This window comes from Chlorocebus sabaeus, chromosome 9 (genome assembly GCF_047675955.1).
Source record: "Chlorocebus sabaeus isolate Y175 chromosome 9, mChlSab1.0.hap1, whole genome shotgun sequence".
Lineage (NCBI taxonomy): Eukaryota > Metazoa > Chordata > Mammalia > Primates > Cercopithecidae > Chlorocebus > Chlorocebus sabaeus.
In genome coordinates, this window is record NC_132912.1 from 35,029,342 (window position 1) to 35,054,997 (window position 25,656).

Consider the following 25,656-nt stretch of genomic DNA (forward strand, 5'->3'; position numbering starts at 1 on the left):
ATAAATGGTAGCTGCTATTATTGTTAACATATCCGTTTTATGGGGACTATAGTTTATCTGTAGTTGAGGATTATCTTGGCTTTTGAACTTTGGAGCATAATTCTTAAAATTTTAAAGGCTTTCTGAATATATTCAGTGAAATTTTATTTGGGTGTCATGATTGTAAAGTTTCCTGGATTGATTAGTATTTAGAAATGTGTAATTCACTAGGATCTTGTGCTTTGGTAGGTAGTAGTTTAGGTTTAATAAATGAAAGTAGTGCAGCTTTGAATTATCTGATTTTGGTATTCCCCTCCAGTTGTTGATTACATAAATACTCTCATTAGTGTGATGTTTCTCTTAAATATCCCTGTAAAAACCATTGTGTTCTTTAAATTTAAATATCTTCACTTACTATTACTTTATACAGCACCATTAAATTGATACTTGATAAATAAATACCATATATAATGTCACTGATCCCCCTCCCCATTTTCACATTTCATGAAACACCTCTATTCACAGTCTTTATATAGATCTTTAACAGCAGTGTTTTTGAATTCACTAAGGTACTTTTCAGTTATCTGATTAAATTTTTATTTGTGTCTAAGTTGTTTAAGGTATAGCACATTTAAAATCTTTGTCATTACTAGAAATTTTACTGCTGCAAATATCCATTCTCCTGCCATTAGGACCTTTTTTTCCTTTTTTGAAATTTACCTGGCATTAGGACCTTTACCATTGTCATATACTTACTATTTTGCTTTTTAAAAAATTTTAAAAAACGTATTTACAGTAATAGCTAATATTTGAAGTTTTTTCAAACCTGTGGGAATACTTATTTAATCTGTGCTAAATTTCGTGTTCTCCTTTTAAAAAATGCCATAATTAATTGAGATGCTTTTAAGCTCATCTGTTTTCCCTAAACATTGGGTCGTTCAGCATATTGTGGTGGGGAGAGTGCCACATGAGAGGCTTTGTAAGGACTTTGATTCAAAGGGAAATTTTGGAGAAATGATCTGATATTTGGGTGTATGTGTATACATTATTAGTAGCCATTAACCATGCTTAATTAGTGATTTTACTAAAGAAATTGTTTTTGATTAGATACTCTGAATTACAAGATAGAGCATTTACTATGTACACTTGGGTCAGTTCTGGGAAAGGTATTACTTTCTTGGAAATGATTGTTTTTTAACAAGAACCCTTACCACAGTTTGGATGAAGGGAGCATTTTGTTAAAAAGCCAGAATTGAGGTACAGTAGATGTGATTTGATGTTTTGCAACTTAATTGCTTATTTGCAATCATTGTGTAAAAAGGTTTGACCATTAGACTTTTCATTTATACCTGTATTTTATGTCATTTAGACATTTTTACAGGAAGGAATGCCCACTTCTGCACGATGTGATGATTTAGAAGCCTTAAAAAAGAAGGGTTGCCCTCCAGATGACATAGAAAATCCCAGAGGCTCCAAAGATATAAAGAAAAATAAAAATGTAACCAACCGTAGCAAAGGAACAGCAGAGAAGCTCAAGCCAGAGGATATTACTCAGATCCAACCACAGCAGTTGGTTTTACGATTAAGATCAGGTATGGAATATGGAAGCCCAACTCTGTGAATATCTGTGTGTTTACTTGAAGCATTTGACACCAGCTTTATGCAAACTCTGACCATTTTCTGTTGAAGGCTTGTTTTTACATGTGGACTGGCACTCAAAAATGTGGAATTGGTTAAATTTTAAAAAAGTTTTGCAGATACAATTGTAAAACATATATACTTGGAGTAATATTAAATGTTGCCTGATGTTCAGAGTAAATTTTGTTAAAGATTCAGAAAATATTAATTAGCTTTAGTGAGTTTTAAAAATGAAAGTGTTCATCCTCTGGTCTAATTATGTAATATATTATAAAAGCAACCATTTAACCTGTTCTTTTCCTTTGCATTTGTTTAGTATTATTAAACTGTGAAGGTTTTTGTAATTATGTCTGTCAGTCCCACATCTAAACATGAAGGAAAAGACAAGCCCTCTTTCTCCCTTTTCTGGTTTCCAACCTTCTTGTCAGGAGAATGGTAGGGTGGCCCTGTCCCCTGACTTCCCTCCCGGCGCCCTTCCTCCCCTCCCGGCGCCCTTCCTCAACCAGGTCAGCCCTCTCCTCATCCTGCTCTAGCAAAACTCCACCATCGCATTCAGCCTGCAGACCCAGGGGACCCTTGTCAGGGCTTTTTTTTTTTAAACACTTCTGTACCAAGTAACACTTTGTACTTTTTGAAATGCTCTCCCCTTGATCAGTGATACTACTCCTCGGTTTTTCCTTGTGTCTCTTACCTTTGCCTTCCAGGCCTCTTTTTGTGTCTTTTTTCTTCCTCCCTTTTTGTAGTCCACCTGAATGTCAGTTTTGCTCTCATGGCTTTAAAACCAGTTGTATGCGGCAGCAACACAGACTTTTTTCTTGAGCTCCAAACCCATTTCTCCAACTGCCTATTAGAAATTTCTATAGAGAAAACTACAAGTTAAAATTTTAATTACATTTTCATCCAAACCTTCTTTCTCCTGTATTTCCTAAGTAAATTACATTAACATCTCTTGCATCTCTGTCTTCTCCTCCTTCATCATCTCTCTCTGGGTTTGTTTTGTAGATTAGCTAGTCTCTTTGCCTCAGTAATTTATTTTTAAAGCTTTCTGCCAGGTTTTCTAAAGTAAAAATTGGATCGTGTTATTCACTTGCAGGGAGTGGCATCCCATTACACACAGAATGGAGTTCACAACTTCAGTGTCTAAAAAGTTGTACCCTATCACGTGTTCTGCCTTGCTCTCCCCAGACTAATTTATGGTGTTCTATTTGTTTTCTTCTCTTGTAAACTGACTTTTTGTCTGTTTTGTCCACTGTGGAATGGGAATGTCTTTTTTTATCGTTGCATCCTGAAGGCCTGGTGTTTTAAGTATTTGTTGAATGAAATTGAATTCATACCCATTGAGTTACTTATGGAATTCCCAGGTTTTTGTAAAAATTATGACAGCATGTTTTGTTTTATTGTGTTTACCATGTAAATCACATTTATTTGTTTCTTCTCGTTTGCCAACAGGCAAGTTTCATTTTCTAATCTCTTGTCTAATTAGGGGAGCCACAGACATTTACATTAAAATTCAAGAGAGCTGAAGACTATCCTATTGACCTCTACTACCTTATGGACCTGTCTTACTCAATGAAAGACGATTTGGAGAATGTAAAAAGTCTTGGAACAGATCTGATGAATGAAATGAGGAGGATTACGTCCGACTTCAGAATTGGTAGGAATGTTGGAAACATTGATCATTTTCATTATAAAGTCTTGGCAATTCTCAAATGTCGTTTTATGTTTTCTTCCTTTGTTACTCTCTACATACTTGTGAGATAAACAGGCCAGTTTTTTAGCCTTTTCTGAGTGGAAATTGATATTCCAGTCACACGTTTAATAATCTTTTCTGCCACCTTGTTCCTCTGTCACTGGATGCTACTGTTTAACACAGATTGTACCTCATAGATAATGACTTGCATGCTTGTTTTCACATTAACTTGATCATTTGTCTTATGACTTACTTTATTTTATTTTTATTTTTATTTTAAGAGTTTCGCTCTTGTTGCCCAGGCTGGAGTGCAATGGTGTGATCTCGGCTCACTGCAATCTCCGCCTCCTGGGTTCAAGTGATTCTCTTGCCGCAGCCTCCGGAGTAGCTGGGATTATAGGCGTCTGCCACCACGCCCAGCTAATTTTTTGTAACTTAGTAGAGATGGGGTTTCACCATGTTTTCAGGCTGGTCTCGAACTCCTGACCTCAGGTAATCCACCTGCCTTGGCCTCCCAGAGTTTTGGGATTACAGGCGAGAGCCCCCACGCCTGGCCCTTAGGACTTATTTTGTGAACATGTATTGAGTACCCAGATTTTATCTAATTACAAGTTAATATGGCTGTACCTGCCTGTACAGCCTGATCTCACCTTAGACCTGGATTTTTCATACGGTGATGATCTGTTTTCCAAACCTTATTTTTCCCATTTCATGCGTCCCCAGCTTAACCTCTTTTTTGCCTGCTTCTCTCCACTCCTGTTGCTGCAGAGGTTTAGCAACAGAAAATTAGAAAGATTTGACAATCATGAGGCCTAAGAGCTGCCTTTCAAAAATTAGCCCTATTTTAGTGGAAACTTTAAAAAAGAGCACTTGCTTAAAATGTTCTTTTATTCAGTAAGCATAATTCAAGGACCATGGCATTAGGGAACGCCTACCAAATTAGTCTTTTTTAAAATGGCCAGAATTCTAGAATATTTATTCATTTGTTCAGCATGCCATTATTGAGAGCTGGTGTGTCAAGAAAATGAATGTGAGTTATTTTTAAAGTAGGGAGGCAAAATAAAAAGATTGACTTAGGTCTTAGTCCATTTGCGCTGCTTTAAGAAAATACTATAAACTGGGTGGCTTATGAATAACAGAAATTTATTTCTCACAGCTCTGGAGGTGAGAAGTCCAAGATCAAGGCAGATTGAGCATCTGGTGAGGGCCCTCTTCTGGGTGCATAGATGATACCTTCTTGCCATGTACTCACATAGCAGCAGGGGACAGCAGCTCTCTGGGGCTTCTTTGATGAGGTCACTGTAGGAGTCTATTCTTACGTTGCTATAAAGAAATATCCTGGGTAATTTATAAAGAAAAGAGATTTAATTGGTTTACAGTCCTGCAGGCTCTACAGGAAGCATGGCGCTAGCATCAGCAAGGCCTCTGGGAGGCCTCAGGAAGCTTCCAATCATGGCAGAAGGCAAAGTGGGGAGCAGGCTTCTCACATGGTGGGAGCAGGAACAAGAGGTGGGGGGAGGTGCCACACAATTTTAAATACCAGATGTCATGAGAACTCCCTCACTATGTCACTCATTCACTATGTCTGACCATGACTTGGTCAGAATAGCACCAAGCCATGAGGGATTGATCTGCCCCCTTGATCCAAATACCTCCCACCAGGCCGCACCTTCAACATTGGGGATCACATTTCAACATGAGACTTGGGTGGGGACAAATTAGTGACTGTGTCAGTCACTAATCCCGTTCATGAGGGCTCTGCCTGAATGGGCAGACATTCAGTCCGTAGTAACCAATATGTGGTAACATAGATGAATTTTTTAAAGAATGCAAATCTCTGTCTTTCCATCTATCCATCCATTCATTCATTTATGTACCATTTTTTTCTTTACAGGATTTGGTTCATTTGTGGAAAAGACTGTGATGCCTTACATTAGCACAACACCAGCTAAGCTCAGGAACCCTTGCACAAGTGAACAGAACTGCACCAGCCCATTTAGCTACAAAAATGTGCTCAGTCTTACTAATAAAGGAGAAGTATTTAATGAACTTGTTGGAAAACAGCGCATATCTGGAAATTTGGATTCTCCAGAAGGTGGTTTTGATGCCATCATGCAAGTTGCAGTTTGTGGAGTAAGCACATTGATTTCCTATAAGGGGATATTGTTTCTATTATGTGTGTGAATTTTAAGTGTGATTTTACTATGTTAATAGAAAAATTGACCTTAATTTTCATACATTTGATTATCTTAGAGAAGTAATTTAAGTAAACCCTTAAATTGCTTGTATACAGGTGCCTTTATAAAAGCATACTTAATCTTTATGCAAACCAGGCAGTTAGTTTATTCATGCACGCTTTTAAAAGCCAGAATGCTAACCATTTGAAACAGTGGGGCAACCTCTCTGTACTGTAGCTGGTGGTCTGGATTTTAGAAAAGCCCTTGTGTCTTAACTTTCTGGTTTTGTACCAGCGATAGAATTGATGTTATTATCTGAGGCATCACCAGGAACCTTGAAGTTGCTCAAAGGGAGAGTGTCTTGTATCATTTTCCTTTGGTCAGTTTTCTTCTCACTGTCTTTGAAAGACACATCTTTCACATCTTTTGAATTAGTAATTCAAAAAGAAATAACTTTTTAAGCTCTAGTTTTTAAGCTATATGAATAGATGTATTTTGAGAAGTGGTATAATATTTGTAATTTTAATTGTAAGATTTTTAGTAGCAAGCCCATCCCTATTGGATCAGTAATTGGCATTTTATGATCCATGTAGCAGCAGCATATTTTGAGATGACACTTTAATGGTGTGGCTGAGGCTGAAGCTAGAAAACATTGTGAGGTCAAGTTTGTCCTGTGTACCTACTCTTGTCTCATTTTTGTTCCATCCAGTGCCCCCATTCTCTAGATGACCTTCTTTGATTTTAGAGGCCTCTTATTGGTTATTTTTCAGTCAGTTTTTGCTAAGGTGCTAATTGATGCCCAAAATAATAAGTGAAGGAATATGGATAGTAATACAAATTTTTCTATCACCACTGATGCTGGGCAATTTACTTAGTCTCTCCAGGGCTGTTTTCTTTTCTTTAAGAAGGGATGATAATGGTTATCTACCTCATAGGGCTCTTGTGAAGTTAAAATGCATCAATCTCTAAAAGTACCAGTGAGCATTCAGCAAATACCAATTCCTATATTGTTGTTACTTTCGAGTTTTCACTAGAGTGTTTGCAATTTAAGGTTAGTCCCTGCTATTGTAGCCGAAGCAGGTAGCATTCCAGGTAGTCCCTAGCCTTACACCTCTTTTCCTGCTAGCCAGTGACGTATGAACCTGTTAGCATCTCCTTGTGGAGAGAGCATTCTCTGGGCTGCCTCTAACTAGGCCTTAACCTGTGGGATTAAACAAGCCATAGCACCCTTGGTTGTGGCTGTTTTTCTGTGTTGGTCATGCTGATCCACTCCTCTACATGCAAAATGATTCATCACTCCACTTTTGAAAGATTGCCAATATTAATTAATGTGATTACCACCTTAAAGGATTTTACAGTCTTATGAAGATCTAAACAGATGTATTAAATAAATTAACTAAAGCAAGTAAATTCCTGTAGTCATAAGATTTTATAATTATAAATTACCATAGTGACAAAAGGATTTTACAGTTACTTTAGATTCTTTATTGGAAAGGTCAAGAATAAAGTAAATGAGCAGATAAACAGTACTGATTGAGGAGTTAGAATGGGTGAAATTATCCTTAAACAAGATAATTATTTCTGTTATAAAAAAGGGAAGCCTTATATGGTGGGCTGGTAAGGTGTATGGCATAGAATATAGAGCAGATGGGTGGATGGGGACAAGACAGCAGCAGTGGGGTAAAGTAAGAATAGGCTGAGACACTTTCATTTATTCAGCAAATGTTCATCGAGCGCTTACTGCTTGCCAAGCAGTGTGCTGGCTTGCTAGCTGCTGGAGATACGATGATAAGCAGAACCAAACCAAACCAAACAACAACAACAACAACAAAACAGCTTTTAAAAAGAACTGAGAGACTGAGAGAGATGGATGGTCAGGCAAGATATGGTTGTACATGGGATGGAAGAGCTTCATTCACTGGGCTTTGTGCATTTCTCAGCAAGATAATTAGCATTGTATAAAGAGAAGACACAGAAAAAACAGAATTAGGTTAAAATACAATGGTGGCCTGTATGAAAATTAAAGGATTTTTGTTGAATTACTGTGAATAGTGTTTTAAAATTGAAATCCTTTTCTTTTCAAGTCACTGATTGGCTGGAGGAATGTTACACGGCTGCTGGTGTTTTCCACAGATGCCGGGTTTCACTTTGCTGGAGATGGGAAACTTGGTGGCATTGTTTTACCAAATGATGGACAGTGTCACCTGGAAAATAATATGTACACAATGAGTCATTATTATGTAAGTGCTTACTTCCTTACATAGCAAATGTGTTTATGTTGGATTTTAATGTTTAATACTAAGAGTTTGTGGGTGACTGGCTTGGGGTTTCTCAGGGTTTGAGGTTTTGCTATTTTGGTAAGTAGGGGTCCTGATTGAAAGTGCAGGAAAGCTAGTGTTGCTGTTTGTGAAGATGTGGCTTTGTATTTGCTTCCTTCTGCTCAGACAAGGGCCTTACTGGGGTGGGAAAGGGATGCCCAGATGCCACTTTCACTCTTTGCCTCAACTCCCTGCCCACAGCATTTGGTAGCACAGTCACTACTATTTCTAAATAAATAATTTATCTAGTCTCATACTCTTTGTCTTATATGATTTTTAAAAGCAGTCACTCTGCCTTTATTGAAAAGAAGTATTGGCAAAAGCATTCAGGTTCTAGAAGAAATCCAAATGGGAAATCTTGGTCTTTTTCTTAAGTTGTAGATAGTAGAATATTTGATTACTGACTATTCTTTAATTTCATTGTCCCTATATTTAATATACATAGATAATCTTACTATTTAAAACCTTTTGAATATGGAATTTTTTGTTCATACATGAAAGTAAAGAGAAGAGGATTAGCAATTCATGTATACACACTACTCACTTCAGCAGTTTATATTTGATACTATTATTTGAAAGCAGTCTTGTAATCTAGTTACATGTATGCAAGAGATTTACTCTAGCTATATATAAATTACATATGTAATCTAGTTATCTAAAGCAGACTTGTAATTGAGTTATGTATAATCTTGCATGTATGACTAGATTAAAAAATTAGAATAGATTATAAGGGTGTATTTACATACTAAAATATATTACTTGATTTCTTAGGATTATCCTTCTATTGCTCACCTTGTCCAGAAACTGAGTGAAAATAATATTCAGACAATTTTTGCAGTTACTGAAGAATTTCAGCCCGTTTACAAGGTAAATGTGTGAGATAAAAAGAACAAAATTCTAAATATTTTTGGTTGAGTTGTTAGAGGCAAATCATGTCTGAATTGAAATGTGGGAAAATGCCACCAGATAGGCAAACCGAATTTTACAAAAGTGGTTTATGTTAACTTTTAATTACATGTTATAAAACTGGTTTCTAGGTTTGACTCCTAAAGTTAGTTAGGATGAGACATATGGGAACTGGCATTTAAAGATAAAAGTTGCTCAGTAGATGCTAATTGGTTGAATGAATAGTAGATGTATTTTACGTGTTTTATCTTTTAATTGCAGGAACTGAAAAACTTGATCCCTAAGTCAGCAGTAGGAACATTATCTGCAAATTCTAGTAATGTAATTCAGTTGATCATTGATGCATACAATGTGAGTACATCTTAAATAAGATCAGTTTTGGACAATACCCTGTTGAGAATACTTTGTTCAAAGAAAGTGAAACTTCCTTCATACGCACTTTAGTGAGCCCAAAGTACTACAGAAATCTTAAATCTTAAAGGCGTGTGGGGAGTATTTCCAAATAACTGTTTGTTTATCATTAAGGAATAGATCTCCTTGTTAGAAAGCAATTGTAAAACATAACTTACATTTAAACTTACGGGATTTCTCCAGTCTTTTTCCTCCCCAAAATATCCTTTATAGAGGATATCCTTTTCTGATAGAAAAGTTGTTTTTTTTTTTTTTTTTTGGCCAATTCTTTTCCCATATATTCAGAGGATATAGGTTTCTATTCAGGAGGTACACATACAGTCATATATACATATACCATAAAATACATAAAAATGTAAATATATGTGTGATTTGCCTATTTCAAAAAGATTTATAGTGTTGTTTTCTCCTCACAGATGGGAGGAAGTTGAATTGAAATTAAAGAGGAATTGCCTTCTCCTTTTTGAGCATAATTCAGTGTACTTCAATCACACTGAGTTAGCCTTAATTAGTGATCATTTAAATAATCTGAAGGCAATTATGGTAACCCTTGTGTGCCTCGTGCACCGCTTTCAGCCCCCATCCCCCTAACCCTTTGGCAGCTTGAATTTTAGACATTTTTACCTCATGTCATGGGGGTACCATAATACTTTGGAAAGGCCTGACTCGGAGGGGTTTTTACAAAGGTTTTTAAGGTTTTACTGGTTCCACAGCTTTTCCATTCTCCCGTCTTAGATAATTTTCTTAACCCATGTTCTTTCAGGGGTGTGAACAAGAGATAGCTTGCCATTTTACTTTTCTCCATTTGTCCTGAATAGTCTCATACGTTAAACAAGCACTGGTTTGAATCCTTGGGAGATTTTGGGGGTTTTTTTTGTTTGTTTTTTTTGGTTGGGCTACGGTTCCTTAAGCAAATTTGTTCCTAGACTGCATAGTTGATTGTTTACCCTAGTCTGTAGTTAGCTGGAGAGGTAGAACTGCAGAAATGCCATTTTGCCAATGGGGAAGACAGCATTTATTTCACCTTTTTTTTTTTTTTTAAATGGAGTCTCGTTCCTGTCTCACCCTCCCGAGTAGTTGGGATTACAGGTGCATGCTGCCACGCCCGCTTATTTTTTTTTTTATTTTTTATTTTTGTATTTTGGCAGAGATGGGGTTTCACTGTGTTGGCCAGGCTGGTCTCCAACTCCTGAGCCCAGGCAGTCCACCTACCTCTGCCTGCCAAAGTGCTGGGATTATAGGCGTGAGTTACCACGCCCAGCCTGTTGCACATTCCTAAGACTTCTCCTGATCAGCAGCGGCCCTCCACACTGTGTGATCCTGAGTATTTTAACTCAGCGGTTAAAACACAAATACTCTTTTCAGTTGTGTATTTTATTTTACAGATTGGATCCTTATTAATTAAAACCTATTTCTCTGGCCTCTGTGTTTTCTAGTTACTCAATTGGATTTGGCTTGTAAATATTTTATTGAAATATATTTTTTTCTGAATCCATTGGTTTTATGCATTCAAGTAGATTTTGTTTGACTTTTCCTGTGTATAATTAGGCATTCTTTTAGTCCCTTTCCTCAGAAGTCATTTTGGAAAATGGCAAATTGTCAGAAGGAGTAACAATAAGTTACAAATCTTACTGCAAGAACGGGGTGAATGGAACAGGGGAAAATGGAAGAAAATGTTCCAATATTTCCATTGGAGATGAGGTATGTTGTATAAAGCATTTTCTGTAGAAAACATTGGTTATTTATAAGCAAAGTTAGTTTGTACTTTGAGAAACATTAAAATAAGTGAGCAACTTTTTGAAATATTTTTTAGTAGATTTAAGTTGCTTAGTTGGTTGTTAATCTTTTTTTTCCCTTCAAGGTTCAATTTGAAATTAGCATAACTTCAAATAAGTGTCCAAAAAAGGATTCTGACAGCTTTAAAATTAGGCCTCTGGGCTTTACGGAGGAAGTTGAAGTTATTCTTCAGTACATCTGTGAATGTGAATGCCAAAGCGAAGGCATCCCTGAAAGTCCCAAGTGTCATGAAGGAAATGGGACGTTTGAGTGTGGCGCGTGCAGGTAAGCTGGGCATTGTCAGACAGTGACATAGCTACATTGGTTTAGAGAGTACAGGCAGGTCATATTTTGGGACATCCAGAGAATATCTGTTTGGAGCAAATATTTTTTCCAACCACGGTTGCTCACCGCAAGATCAGTTTGATGATCTTGTGTGTGATATTTATATAAAGTTCCTTCCTGCCTTTTTTTCTTAAAGTGATTACTCTTTAAAATAAAAGATTTTATAGCCATGAAAGAAGTATATTCAACAAATTGTCAAGGTAGTGTTTCTCTCATGTGAGAGCAATCTGAATTTTTTAGAACAAAATAAGCTTATGTAAAATATGTTTATAGAAAAATAAAAACATCAAACCGGTGATGGTGATTTCGTTGGGGAAATGGAATTATGAAGCAATAGAAGATGTTTGTCTTGTACTACATGTACTTCTGCATTGTTGGAATTTAAAAAAAAATAAATATGTGTTGTAAAATAAAAAAGAGAAAATGGTATTTTCAGCATGTTGTGTCTAATACTAAGAAAACTAACAAAATTACTTCAGATTATATTTTCACACTGTGGTTATTTTTTGTAATTGAAAATTAAAAACTGAGTATACTTTGAATACAGCTTTCTCCGTAAAAGAATAGGAAGAGGGGAGAGTGTTGAATCCAGTGTCAGCCCCAAATGACTAGGCTTAGAAGGCTGTTGACTGTGAAAGAAATACATGGCTGTAGCTCACTATCAGTTTTTAATTGTCTGTGCTAAGTGATAATTTAAATGTTAGAATTTTTTTATCTTCCATGTTGTACATATCCTGTTTTAATCATGCAGGCCCATTTTTAGTAAATGTCATTTAACCAAAAAGATTATCTTGAAAATACTTTGCCTTTCTTTCCTTTATATTTTTACCAGATACAGAATCAGTGCAGGCAGTGTCCGTGAGCATTATGTGTTCTAAAAATACACAGGGAACCTGAAAAGTCTGCACCTGTAGGATAAATTTGTTTTTAAATAGTATACTAGTTACATTTTTAAGTGGTATGCACGGTATGTTTTTCTTCAACTTCCATACACTTTTTTGCATGTGTGTATTGTATTTTTTTAGGCTAACAGACCATTGCTTTAAATTTAGACAGTTCATCTGGAATAGTAAATGTAATAGCATATACTATTTGAAAATATAACTAATGTACTCTTTAAGTTTATTCTGCCTTTCCACGTGTCATTCACTATTTATTGCTAGATTACATTTTCATCTTGACCAAAATGGTTACTTTCCTGAATAAATTTTTTTCCTAGACTCTTGCACACATTCCGTATGAACTCAAGTTCATACGGAACTGAAATGTACATGTGTGCCTGTGTATATTTGTCCATGCTGGCACATGTGTGTACACTTTACTACATGTCTGTGACATTTGGCATGGACACTCCTACCTAATAGATTGGTAGCTTGAAGAGATTTTTTATAGTTTTATTTCCTTTCCCAGTTTTTCTCTTTTAAATTATTTTCCCCTCCAAGATTCTTCTTCTTCTTCTTCTTTTTTTTTTTTTTTATTTAAGTTCTAGGGTACATGTGCACAACTTGCAGGTTTGTTATATGTGTATACATATGCCATGTTGGTGTGCTGTACCTGTTAACTTGTCATTTACATTAGGTATATCTCCTAATGCTATCCCTTCCCCCTCCCCCCTCCCCACCACAGGCCCTGGTGTGTGATGTTCCCCAGCCCATGTCCAAGTGTTCTCATTGTTCAATTCCCACCTATGAGTGAGAACATGTGGTGTTTGGTTTTCTGTTCTTGCGATAATAGTTTGCTGAGAATGATGGTTTCCAGCTGCATCCATGTCCCTACAGAGGACATGAACTCATCCTTTTTTATGGCTGCATAGTATTCTATGGTGTATATGTGCCACATTTTCTTAATGCAGTCTGTCATTGATGGACATTTGGGTTGGTTCCAAGTCTTTGCTCTTGTGAATAGTGCCGCAATAAACATACATGTGCATGTGTCTTTATAGCAGCATGATTTATAATCCTTTGGGTATATATCCAGTAATGGGATGGCCGAGTCAAATGGTATTTCTCGTTGTAGATCCTTGAAGAATCACCACACTGTCTTCCACAATGGTTGAACTAGTTTACAGTTCCACCAACAGTGTAAAAGTGTTCCTGTTTCTCCACATCCTTTCTAGCACCTGTTGTTTCCTGACTTTTTAATGATCGCCATTCTAACTGGTGTGAGATGGTATCTCATTGTGATTTTGATTTGCGTTTCTCTGATGGTTAGTGACGATGAGCATTTTTTCATGTGTCTGTTGACTGCATGAATGTCTTCTTTTAAGAAGTGTCTGTTCATATCCTTTGCCCACTTTTTGATGGGGTTTTTTTTTCTTATAAATTTGTTTGAGTTTTTTGTAGGTTCTGGATATTAGCCCTTTGTCAATGAGTATATTGCAATAATTTTCTCCCATTCTGTAGGTTGCCTGTTCACTCTGATGGCAGTTTCTTTTGCTGTGCAGAAGCTCTTTAGTTTAATTAGATCCCGTTTGTCAATTTTGGGTTTTGTTGCCATTGCTTTTAGTGTTTTAGTCATGAAGTCCTTGCCCGTGCATGTGTCCTGAATGGTATTACCTAGGTTTTCTTCTAGGGATTTTATGGTTTTAGGTCTAACATTTAAGTCTCTAATCCATCTTGAATTAATTTTGTATAAGGTGTAAGGAATGGATCCAGTTTCAGCTTTCTACTTATGGCTAGCCAATTTTCCCAGCACCATTTATTAAATAGGGAATCCTTTCCCCATTTCTTGTTTTTGTCAGGTTTGTCAAAGATCAGATGGCTGTAGATGTGTGGTATTATTTCTGAAGGCTCTGTTCTGTTCCATTGGTCTATATCTCTGTTCTGGTACCAGTACCATGCTGTTTTGGTTGCTGTAGCCTTGTAATATAGTTTGAAGTCAGGTAGCGTGATGCCTCCAGCTTTGTTCTTTTGGCTTAGGATTTTGGCAATGTGGGCTCTTTTTTGGTTCCATATGAACTTTAAAGTAGTTTTTTCCAATTCTGTGAAGAAAGTCATTGGTAGCTAAATGGGGATGGCATTGAATCCGTAAATTACCTTGGGCAATATGGCCATTTTCACGATATTGATCCTTCCTACCCATGAGCATGGAATGTTCTTCCATTTGTTTATGTCCTCTTTTATTTCATTGAGCAGTTTGTAGTTCTCATTGAAGAAGTCCTTCACATCCCTTATAAGTTGGATTCCTAGGTATTTTATTCTCTTTGAAGCAATTGTGAATGGTAGTTCATTCATGATTTGGCTCTCTGTATGTTATTTGTGTATAAGAATGTTTGTGATTTTTGCACACTGATTCTGTATCCTGAGACTTTGCTGAAGTTGCTTATCAGCCTAAGGAGATTTTGGGCTGAGACAATGGCGTTTTCTAAATACACAATCATGTCATCTGCAAACAGGGACAATTTGACTTCCTCTTTTCCTAATTAAATACCTTTTATGTCTTTCTCCTGCCTGATTGCCCTGGCCAGAACTTCCAACACTGTGTTGAATAGGAGTGGTGAGAGAGGGCATCCCTGTCTTGTGCCAGTTTTCAAAGGGAATGCTTCTAGTTTTTGCCCATTCAGTATGATATTGGCTGTGCATTTGTGATAAATAACTCTTATTATTTTGAGATACGTCCCATCAATACCTCGTTTATTGAGAGTTTTTAGCATGAAGGGCTGTTGAATTTTGTCAAAGGCCTTTTCTGTATCTATTGAGATAATCATGTGGATTTTGTCTTAGGTTCTGTTTATATGATGGATTACATTTATTGATTTGCGTATGTTGAACCAGCCTTGCATCCCAGGGATGAAGCCGGCTTGATCATGGTGGATAAGTTTTTGATGTGCTGCTGGATTCAGTTTGCCAGTATTTTATTGAGGATTTTCGCATCAGTGTTCATCAGGGATATTGGTCTAATATTCTCTTTTTCTGTTGTGTCTCTGCCAGGCTTTGGTATCAGGATGATGCTGGCCTCATAAAATGAGTTAGGGAGGATTCCCTCTTTTTCTGTTGATTGGAATAGTTTCAGAAGGAATGGTACCAGCTCCTCTTTGTACCTCTGGTAGAATTTGACTGTGAATCCGTCTGGTCCTGGACTTTTTTTGGTTGGTAGGCTATTAATTATTGCCTCAATTTCAGAGCCTGTGATTCGTCTATTCAGAGATTCAAGTTCTTCCTGGTTTAGTCTTGGGAGGGTGTATGTGTCCAGGAATTTATCCATTTCTTCTAGGTTTTCTAGTTTATTTGCATAGAGGTATTTATAGTATTCTCTGATGGTAGTTTGCATTTCTGTGGGGTCGGTGGTGACATACCCTTTATCATTTTTTATTGCGTCTTTTTGATACTTCTCTCTTTTCTTCTTTATTAGTCTTACTAGCGGTCTATCAATTTTGTTGATCTTTTCAAAAAACCAGCTGCTGGATTCATTGATTTTTTTTGGAGGTTTTTTTTTTGTCTGTCTCCTTCAGTTCTGCTCTGATCTTAGGTATTTCTTGCCTTCTACTAACTTTTGAATATGTTTGCTCTTGTTTCTCTAGTTTTAATTGTGATGTTAGGGTGTCAATTTTAGATCTTTCCTGCTTTCTCTTGTGGGCATTTAGTGCTATAAATTTCCCTCTATGCACTGCTTTAAATGTGTCCCAGAGATTCTGGTATGTTGTGTCTTTGTTCTCGTTGGTTTCAAAGGACATCTTAATTTTTGCCTTCATTTCGTTATGTACCCAGTAGCCATTCAGGAGCAGGTTGTTCAGTTTCCATGTAGTTGAGCGGTTTTGAGTATCTTAATCCTGAGTTCTAGTTTGATTGCACTGTGGTCTGAGAGACAGTTTGTTATGGTTTCTGTTCTTTTACATTTGCTGAGGAGTGCCTTACTTCCAAATATGTGGTCAATTTTGGAATAAGTGTGATGTGGTGCTGAGAAGAATGTATATTCTGTTGACCTGGGGTGGAGAGTTCTGTAGATGTCTATTAGGTCTGCTTGGTGCAGAGCTGAGTTCAATTCCTGGATATCCTTTTTAACTTTCTGTCTCATTGATCTGTCTAATGTTGGCAGTGGAGTATTAAAGTCTCCCATTATTATTGTGTGGGAGTCTGTCTTTTTGTAGGTTTCTAAGGACCTACTTTATGAATCCGGGTGCTCCTGTATTGGGTGCACATGTATTTAGGATAGTTAGCTCTTCCTGTTGAGTTGATCCCTTTTCCATTATGTAATGGCCTTCTTTGTCTCTTTTGATCTTTGTTGGTTTAAAGTCTGTTTTATCAGAGACTAGGATTGCAACCCCTGCTTTTTTTTGTTTTCCATTTGCTTGGTAGATCTTCTTCCATCCCTTTGTTTTGAGCCTGTGTGTACTTCTGCACGTGAGATGGGTCTCCTTTATACAGCACACTGATGGTTCTTGACTCTTTATCCAATTTGCTGGTCTGTGTCTTTTAATTTGGGCGTTTCTCCCATTTACATTTAAGTTTAATACTGTTATGTGTGAGTTTGATCCTCTCATTATGATGTTAGCTGGTTATTTTGCTGGTTAGTTGATGCAGTTTCTTCCTAGCATCAATGGTGTTTCCAGTTTGGCATGTTTTTGCAGTGGCTGGTACCGGTTGTTCCTTTCCATGTTTAGTGCTTCCTTCAGTAGCTCTTGTAAGGCAGGCCTGGTGGTGACAAAATCTCTCAGCATTTGCTCATCTGTAAAGAATTTTATTTCTCCTTCACTTATGAAGCTTTGTGTGGCTGGATATGAAATTCTGGGTTGAAAGTTCTTTTCTTTAAGTATGTTGAATATTAGCCCCTACTCTCTTCTGGCTTGTAGAGTTTCTTCTGAGAGATCCTCTGTTAGTCTGATGGGCTTCCCTTTGTGGGTAACCCAACCTTTCTCTCTGGCTGCCCTTAACATTTTTTCCTTCATTTCAACTTTGATGAATGTGAAAATTGTGTGTCTTCAAGTTGCTCTTCTCGAGTATCTTTGTGGCGTTCTCTGTATTTCCTGAATTTGAATGTTGGCCTGCTTTGCTGGGTTGGGGAAGTTCTCCTGGATAATGTCCTGAAGAGTGTTTTCCAACTTGGTTCCATTCTCCCCAACACTCTCAGGTATACCAGTGAGACATAGATTTGTCTTTTTACATAGTCCCACATTTTTTGGAGGCTTTGTTCCTTTCTTTTTACTCTTTTTTCCTCTAAATTTCTCGCTTCATTTCATTCATTTGATCTTGAATCACTGATACCCTTTCTTCCACTTGATCAAATCGGCTACTGATGGTTGTGCGTGTGTCACGTAATTCTTGTGCCATGGTTTTGAGCTCCATCGGGTCATTTAAGGTCTTCTCTATGCTGTTTATTCTGGTTAGCCATTCATCTAATCTTTTTTCAAAGTTTTTAGCGTCTTTGCGATGAGTTCAAACATCCTCCTTTAGCCTGGAGAAGTTTGTTATTACCGATCATCTGTAGCCTTCTCTCAACTTGTCAAAATCATTCTCCGTCCAGGTTTGTTGCGTTGCTGTTGAGGAGCTATGTCCCTTTGGAGGAGAAGAGGTGTCTGATTTTAGAATTTTCAGCATTTCTGCTCTGGTTTCTCCCCATCTTTGTGGTTTTATCTACTGTGGGTGTCTTTGATGATGGTGACGTACAAATGGGGTTTTGGTGTGGATGTCCTTTTTGTTTGTTAGTTTTCCTTCTAACAGTCGGGACCCTCAGCTGCAGATGATGGTGACATACAAATGAGATTTTGGTGTGGATGTCCTCTCTGTTTGTTAGTTTTCCTTCTTTGTTAGTTTTCCTTCTAACAGTCAGGACCCTCAGCTGCAGGTCTGTTGGAGTTTGCGGGAAATCCACTCCAGATCCTGTTTGCCTGGGTGTCACCCGTGGAGGCTGCAGAACAGCAAATATCGCAGAACGGAAAATGTTGCTGCCTGATCTTTCCTCTGGAAGCTTCATCTCAGAGGGGCACCTGGCTGTATGAGGTGTCAGTCGGTCCCTGCTGGGAGATGTCTCCCAGTTAGGCTACTTGGGGATCAGGGACCCACTTGAGCTGGCAGTCTGTCCGTTCTCAGATCTCAAGCTCCATGCTGGGAGAACCACTATTCTCTTCAAAGCTGTCAGACAGGGACGTTTAAGTTTGCAGAAGTTTCTGCTGCCTTTTGTTCAGCTCTGCCCTGCCTCCAGAGGTGGAGTATACAGAGGCAGGCAGGCTTCTTTGAGCCACGTTCAAGCTTTCCGGCCGCTTTCTTTGCCTAGTCAAGCCTCAGCAATGGTGGACGCCCCTCCCCAGCCTCACTGCCGCCTTGCAGTTCGATCTCACTGCTGTGCTAGCAGTGAGCGAGGCTCCGTGGGCGTGGGACCCTCCGAGCCAGGCGCGGGATATAATCTCCTGGTGTGCCGTTTGCTAAGATTATTGGAAAAGCACAGTATTAGGGTGGGAGTGTCCTGATTTTCCAGGTACTGTCACAGCTTCCCTTGGCTAGGAAAGGGAATTCCCCAACCCCTTGCACTTCCCTGGTGAGGCGATGCCCTACCCTCATTCGACTCACAGTCTGTGGGCTGCACCCACTGTCCGACAAGCCCCAATGAGATGAACCCAGTACCTCGGTTGGAAATGCAGAAATCACCTATCTTCTGCATTGTTCATGCTGGGAGCTGTAGACTGGAGCTATTCCTATTCGGCCATCTTGGAACCTCTTAAATTATTTTTGTTTTGTGTGATTGCAATTTTGGAATGTTTCTTCAGGTGCAACGAAGGGCGTGTTGGTAGACATTGTGAATGCAGCACAGATGAAGTTAACAGTGAAGACATGGACGCTTACTGCAGAAAAGAAAACAGTTCAGAAATCTGCAGTAACAATGGAGAGTGCGTTTGTGGACAGTGTGTTTGTAGGAAGAGGGATAATACAAATGAAATTTATTCTGGCAAATTCTGCGAGTGTGATAATTTCAACTGTGATAGATCCAATGGCTTAATTTGTGGAGGTAAGTAAAGGACCTGAAGTGGTTGTAAGATATGATCCCATCTAATGCCACAAAAAATCTAGAGTTTACTTGGTGCATAAGTAGAAAAGGGGTAGCTTGAGGGTCAGTTCTGCCCCAGGTATACTTTCTCACACGTTGTTGCTTATTTTACTTTTCAGTCAATACTGTGATTGTATATTTTTACCATTAGTTTGAGAAATGATATGCTTAATTGCAGGAAATGGTGTTTGCAAGTGTCGTGTATGTGAGTGCAACCCCAACTACACTGGCAGTGCATGTGACTGTTCTTTGGATACTAGTACTTGCGAAGCCAGCAACGGACAGATCTGTAATGGCCGGGGCATCTGCGAATGTGGTGTCTGTAAGTGTACAGATCCGAAGTTCCAAGGGCAAACATGTGAGATGTGTCAGACCTGCCTTGGTGTCTGTGCTGAGCATAAGTAAGTATTTCCTAATTGCTTGAAATAGTTGATACTTCCTCTTGGCTCTCCTAAGCCTGTATTGTTACTAGAACCGGAACGGTGCCAGTATTAGAATATACTATAAATAAAATGCCTGCCACATGGAAGCCTACTCTTTAATTCCTAAAAGTTTTTTCTCAACAGCTAGTATGTATTACATGGTATGAAGTGTGTCATGTGAGAGTTTTACTATTATTTTGATCTGAATGTGGTAGATAATTGAATTTACATGGTAACCTTTATTTTGGCAATTAAGATTTAATTTAGTTTGTCATTACCAATTTCTTAATTACTATCTTTTGACAAAACTAAGCCAAATTAAAGATTTTTCCTCTTGAAGGATTATTATACTAACATATTTAAATTATTTAAATATTATGATTTTGGCCAAGGACAGTGGCTCACGCCTATAATTCCAGCACTTTGGAAGGCTGAGGCAGGTGGATCACTTAAGGTCAGGAGTTTGAGACCAGTCTGGCCAATGTGGTGAAACCCCATCTCTACTAAAAATACAAAAATTAGCCAGATATGGTGGTGTGTGCCTATAATTTCAGCTACTTGGGAGGCTGAGGCATGAGAATTGCTTGAACCCGGGAGGCAGAGGTTATAGTGAGCCAAGGTTGTGCACTGCCTGGACGACAGAGCAAGACTCCATGGCAAAAAAAATTATTATGGTTTTATGTTACATATTTAATATGTGATAGGGCTAATTTATTTTACTCTCTTTTATTAATAGCGTTTTAATTTGAACTGTAATAAATCTTTAATTTTATTATGGAAATTAGCATCTTTTTACATAATTTTTCTATCCACAAATGTAATGCACCTCTTCATTTATTCACATCCTCCTTCATAGCTGTTTGTTCAATTTGGTCACAAGAGTTTAGCATGGGAAATATGTTCAAGCAAATATTTATTGAAATAATAAAATTTAAATATAATAATATGGTTTTTTTTTTAACAGAGAATGTGTTCAGTGCAGAGCCTTCAATAAAGGAGAAAAGAAAGACACATGCGCACAGGAATGTTCCTATTTTAACATTACCAAGGTAGAAAGTCGGGACAAATTACCCCAGCCAGTCCAACCTGATCCTGTGTCCCATTGTAAGGAGAAGGATGTTGACGACTGTTGGTTCTATTTTACATATTCAGTGAATGGGAACAATGAGGTCATGGTTCATGTTGTGGAGAATCCAGGTAGAAATGCGATGATTGCAAACATTCTTTTCATATCTTGTATGTCTTGTTTCTGCTTATTTAGGCCTAACATCCAGAAACAGCCTCCAGCTGGAATATTTTAGGTCAAGTTGGGAAATTTTTCATCTCTCAAAGCTTAAAATATTACCTAATTAACTGTATAAGAAATAAGGAAAACAGAGTTCCACTTTTAAGTTTTCTAAGTGGAGAGTTTGAAGATTAAATGCAGTGATTTATATAAGACACTTAGAACGATGCCTGACACCAAGTGCGTAGTAAGAGTTTTTTTTTATGATTGATGATTTTAAAATTAGAGCTTGATTTAAGTTTGAATACTGAGAAAGATAATTTGTTAACGGATATTAATATAAAGTGTTGATTTTGTTCAACTTCTCTGAAGGTGAAACTTTTTTTTTTTTTAATCTTAGTTTTCCTGGTAGCCTTTTTGTAGATTCTTTAGAATTTTCTACCTTAGTGTACATGTTTTTGTGTAAACATAAGCTTTCATTTCTCTTGGGTAAATAGTAAGAATGGCATTTTGGAGCATATGGTAAGCATATGTTTAACTTTGTAAGAAGCTGCCAGGTTCTTAGAGTCCTGTAGTGTTTTGAATTATCATCTAGGTGTTTTGCAAATATTGTCTCCCAGCCTGTGCCTCCTTATTGTTTCATTTTTTTAAGTGTCTTTTGAACACCACAGGTTTTAATTTTGATTAAGTACAGTTTACCAAGTTTTTCTTTTGTGGCTCTTATTTTTACACTGTCTTTCAGAACTCTGCCTAACCCAAGATTTTAAGGATTTTTCTCCTGTGTTTTTTTCTAGAAGTTTTATAGTTTCTGGGGTTTCACATTTAGATCTGTAACTCATCTTTAGTTAATCTTAGTGTGTGACAAAAGGCTCAGTTTTTTTCATGTCAGTGTCCACTTGTTCTAGGGGCATTTGTTGAAAAAAGACTGTCTTTTCTCCACCTTTGTTGAAAATCAGGTGACCTTACATGTGTAGGCCTATTTCTGACTCTATTCTGTTCCATGTATCTGAGTGTCTGTCCGTTAGCTATACCACATGGTCTTGTAGCTTTCTTTATAGCTAGCCCTGAAAGCAGGTAATAAGAGTCTTCCAACTTTATTATTTTACAAAAGTGTTTTTGAGACACTTCCCCTAGTTCACTGCCTTCCATGTTAATTTTAAAATTGGCTTGCTGATTGCTACAGAAGTTCTGCCAGGAGTTTGAGTGGGATACTATTGAGTTTATAGATCAAACTAGGAAGGATTGACATCTTAACAGTATTAGGTTTTGTAACTCCTGCACATGGAGTATCTCTCCATTTATTCAGTCTGAAAGATTTCTTTTTATCAGTGTTTAGTAATTCTTAACATGCAAATTTTGCATATATTTTGTTAGACTTATACGTAAGTTTTTCATGCTTTTTCATTCTATAGTAAATATTACTGTTTAAAAATTTCTGTTTTTAATATGTGGAAATAAATTATATATATAGAAAAGTACATGATTTTTGTTCATTGATTATGTATCCTGCAAGCTTGTAAACTCACTTGTTAGTTCTAAAAGCTATTTTATAGATTCTTTGGGATAGTGTGCGTTCACTCTCTTGGGTGTTTATTCCTGTATTTTTTTTTTATAAGATACTGCCCAGCTTTGTGGTGCTTATTATAACCTTCTTATGTTCCAGAGTGTCCCACTGGTCCAGACATCATTCCAATTGTAGCTGGTGTGGTTGCTGGAATTGTTCTTATTGGCCTTGCATTATTGCTGATATGGAAACTTTTAATGATAATTCATGACAGAAGGGAGTTTGCTAAATTTGAAAAGGAGAAAATGAATGCCAAATGGGACACGGTAAGTTACAAAACATCTAAAAAGCAAAGTGGCTCATAAAGTAAATGTAATACTCCTAAGACTTATATATTAACTGTCAGGGTGATCATTAAAGTCATTTTTAAGTGTTTTATTCACCAAAAGTTACTCAAGGAATTTGCATTTAGTGAAAAACAGAAAACATCCTAAATATATCCCATTGAAACAAAACATTGATTATAAGCATGTATATTCTGGTTACTGTGGCCAGTATTTTTATTTCTTTAATAGTTTCGATCCTAAATCTGCCTTTTCATCTAATGTGGGGTAGAATCCTAAATAATGTTATCTGTGTAGCAAGCTATTCAATGGAAAGCTGTTTCTTTCCTTAAAAAAAGAAACAAAAAAACAAAGAACCTTCAATGAAAGCCAGATTCAAAAGGTTGTATACCAAGTTTGTCCAACTTGCAGCTTGTGGGCCAGGACATGCAGACCAGAACAGCTTTGAATGTGGCCCCAACACAAATTTGTAAACTTTCTTAGAAATTGTAAGTTTTTTTTTTTTTGGTTACTTTTTTTTAAGCTTATCGGCTATCGTTAGTGTATTTTATGTGTGGCCCAAGACAATCGTTCTTCTTCCAATGTGGCCCAGGGAAGCCAAAAGATTGGACACCCCTGCTGTATACAATATGATTCCATTTAGAAGATATTCTGGAAAAGCAAAACTGTAGGGGCAAAAATCAGTGGTTGCTAGGGGCTGGAACGGGGGAAAGGGTTGGCCACAGCAGGGCGTAAGGAATCTTCCTGGGGATGATGTTGATTGTGGGTAGATTTATGTATTTGAAAACTCACAGAAGTATGTACTTTAAAAAGATGTGTGTTCCTCTATGAAAATTGTATCTCAGTAAACCTTAGCTTATAAAAATCTTAAAAGCCCTAAGTGACTGAAAGTTTATGTTAGCATGTTTAGAGCTTTGAAATAAGGAGTCAGAGGGTGGGGTAACCAAATGTTGGCCTTTGTGTATCCATCTTTTGATACAAGAAAGCAATGACAATCTTCAGTATTTTTAAATTGTAAATGAATTGTAGTTAGTTGCACTTTACTACAATTTCCTTGGGTTTTTTAGAATTATCAATTTTTTAAATTATAAATTGCAGAAGGGTAGAAATAGAAAAAAAATTCCCTTTATAGTGTTTGAACACTATAAATGTCCTTTTTTTTTCTGATGAAATCATTAGAAACTATTTCTTTTACTTTAGCAAGAAAATCCGATTTACAAGAGTCCTATTAATAATTTCAAGAATCCAAACTACGGACGTAAAGCTGGTCTCTAAATTGCCGTTCGTATTTTCCTTCACTTTCTGCCTTTGCATGTCAACTTTTATCTTTTTTACTGCACTGTGTGTCCTTATCACTATTGCTGGTCTTTTTTTAAGTCTGGCTTTAAATATCGCTGTTGTGGCTTTTCTTTTTGTGTGTTAACTTCGCGTTTTTCTTAGAAAGACTGTAAAATAAGTCATGTGATATAGAACAGCAGCTATGTTGTAGTGAAAAGAGAATGTGCTTTGCAATTAGTTAGACATTAGGTCAGACCCCACCTCTTCCACTTAGTAAGCAGAACAGCATTGAGCCACTTCACTTCTCATCTATCACAGGGAGTCAGTACTCTGTATTGTATGGGGTGGTTGTATTTGGCAAATGCACTCCACTATATGAAATCAGCCTGTCAGCTCTAATCCTCACAACAGTCCTATGCCTAGAATAATATTATCCTTTTGTCTTTTTCCTTTTTTTTTTTTTTTTTTGAGACAGTCTTGCTCTGTCGCCCAACCTGGAGTGCAGTGGTGTGATAACAGCTCACTGCCACCTCTGCTTTCCAGATTCCAGCGATTCTCCTGCCTCAGCCTCCCGAGTATCTGGGATTACAGGTGCCTGCCACCACGCTAGGCTAATTTTTTTATTTTTAGTAGAGACGGGGTTTCACCATGTTGGCTGGGCTGGCCTTGAAGTCCTGACCTCCAGTGTTCCACCTGCCTTGGCCTCCCAAAGTGCTGGGATTACAGGTGTGAGCCACTGTGCCCCACCAGTATTATCCTTAAATAACAAATTTTTTATGAGTAAATGTTAGGGTCAGATAGTGAAAATTGATCATGAAATCCAAATTGCAGAATAGAAAATTAAATGTAACCTAGTGTGATATTTGTATGGTATGCAACTACAGTATCATTATTGGTTCTCAAAAGATTTGAGATCAGTTTCTTGAATATAACTTGAAATTTCATTAAAAGCCAGAAGACCATATATATGTGTGTATATTATATATATGTGTGTGTGTGTCTGTGTATGTGAGAATGATTCTAATTTTCAAATGTAAGTTTATAACTTCATACCTGAATTTTCATGAAATGTTTCCAGCATATTCTGATATAATCATGCAAGCCCCTAAAACTCTGATAACAAAGGTTAATTGTGATTAGAACTAAATTCTCCTGACTGGTGATTGAGAACTCTTCCTCCTTTTCCCAACTGTCTGACTATAATAGGGCCTGGAAGATTTCAACTTTTCTCACTGCCTACCTTATTGTGCAGATAAAGACAGTGTTGGTGACACATACAGATCATTGTGTCTCAGGCATGATTCTAAACTCTTAATCTATATTTAATCTTCATAGTGAAAGTTGTAGGAATGTTTTACATATGAGAAAACGGAGACACATAAGGGTTATGTAACTTGACCGAGTTCCCATGGCTAGTCAGTCAGAGAGCTGAAATTTGAACCCAGGCAGTTGGGCTCCAGAGTCCATGTTCTTGTCTACGACATTGTACTTCGTAGCAGTTATGTATCTTCAGAAGTTCCTGTTACCTGGTTAGGAAGAGGTAGATCACTCTTTATAGAGATTTACAGCCTTTTTACAATTTGTTGTTACTCTGTCAGAGTTAACACTGCTGCCGTTGGCAAACATCATATTAGGGACATCACTTTAATACATGGAACCCAGTGCT

General features: G+C 37.4%; 1 protein-coding gene across 3 annotated transcripts in view; it reads left to right on the forward strand.

The window, feature by feature from the left end:
• Positions 1-25,656, forward strand: part of ITGB1 (integrin subunit beta 1) — a 57,126-nt gene that overhangs the window by 26,503 nt on the left and 4,967 nt on the right. For 2 of the 3 annotated variants that reach the window (XM_008002752.3, XM_037986504.2), the window contains exons 4-15: positions 1,349-1,571; positions 3,101-3,271; positions 5,202-5,440; positions 7,569-7,724; positions 8,574-8,669; positions 8,970-9,059; positions 10,680-10,820; positions 10,981-11,180; positions 18,940-19,178; positions 19,396-19,618; positions 20,604-20,836; positions 22,528-22,694. In XM_008002752.3, the coding sequence (XP_008000943.1) occupies positions 1,349-1,571; positions 3,101-3,271; positions 5,202-5,440; positions 7,569-7,724; positions 8,574-8,669; positions 8,970-9,059; positions 10,680-10,820; positions 10,981-11,180; positions 18,940-19,178; positions 19,396-19,618; positions 20,604-20,836; positions 22,528-22,694 (2,178 nt within the window). Of the gene's footprint in view, positions 1-1,348; positions 1,572-3,100; positions 3,272-5,201; positions 5,441-7,568; positions 7,725-8,573; positions 8,670-8,969; positions 9,060-10,679; positions 10,821-10,980; positions 11,181-18,939; positions 19,179-19,395; positions 19,619-20,603; positions 21,105-22,527; positions 22,695-25,656 lie in introns of all 3 variants that reach the window. The other variant, XR_012093905.1, reaches the window with a different exon arrangement.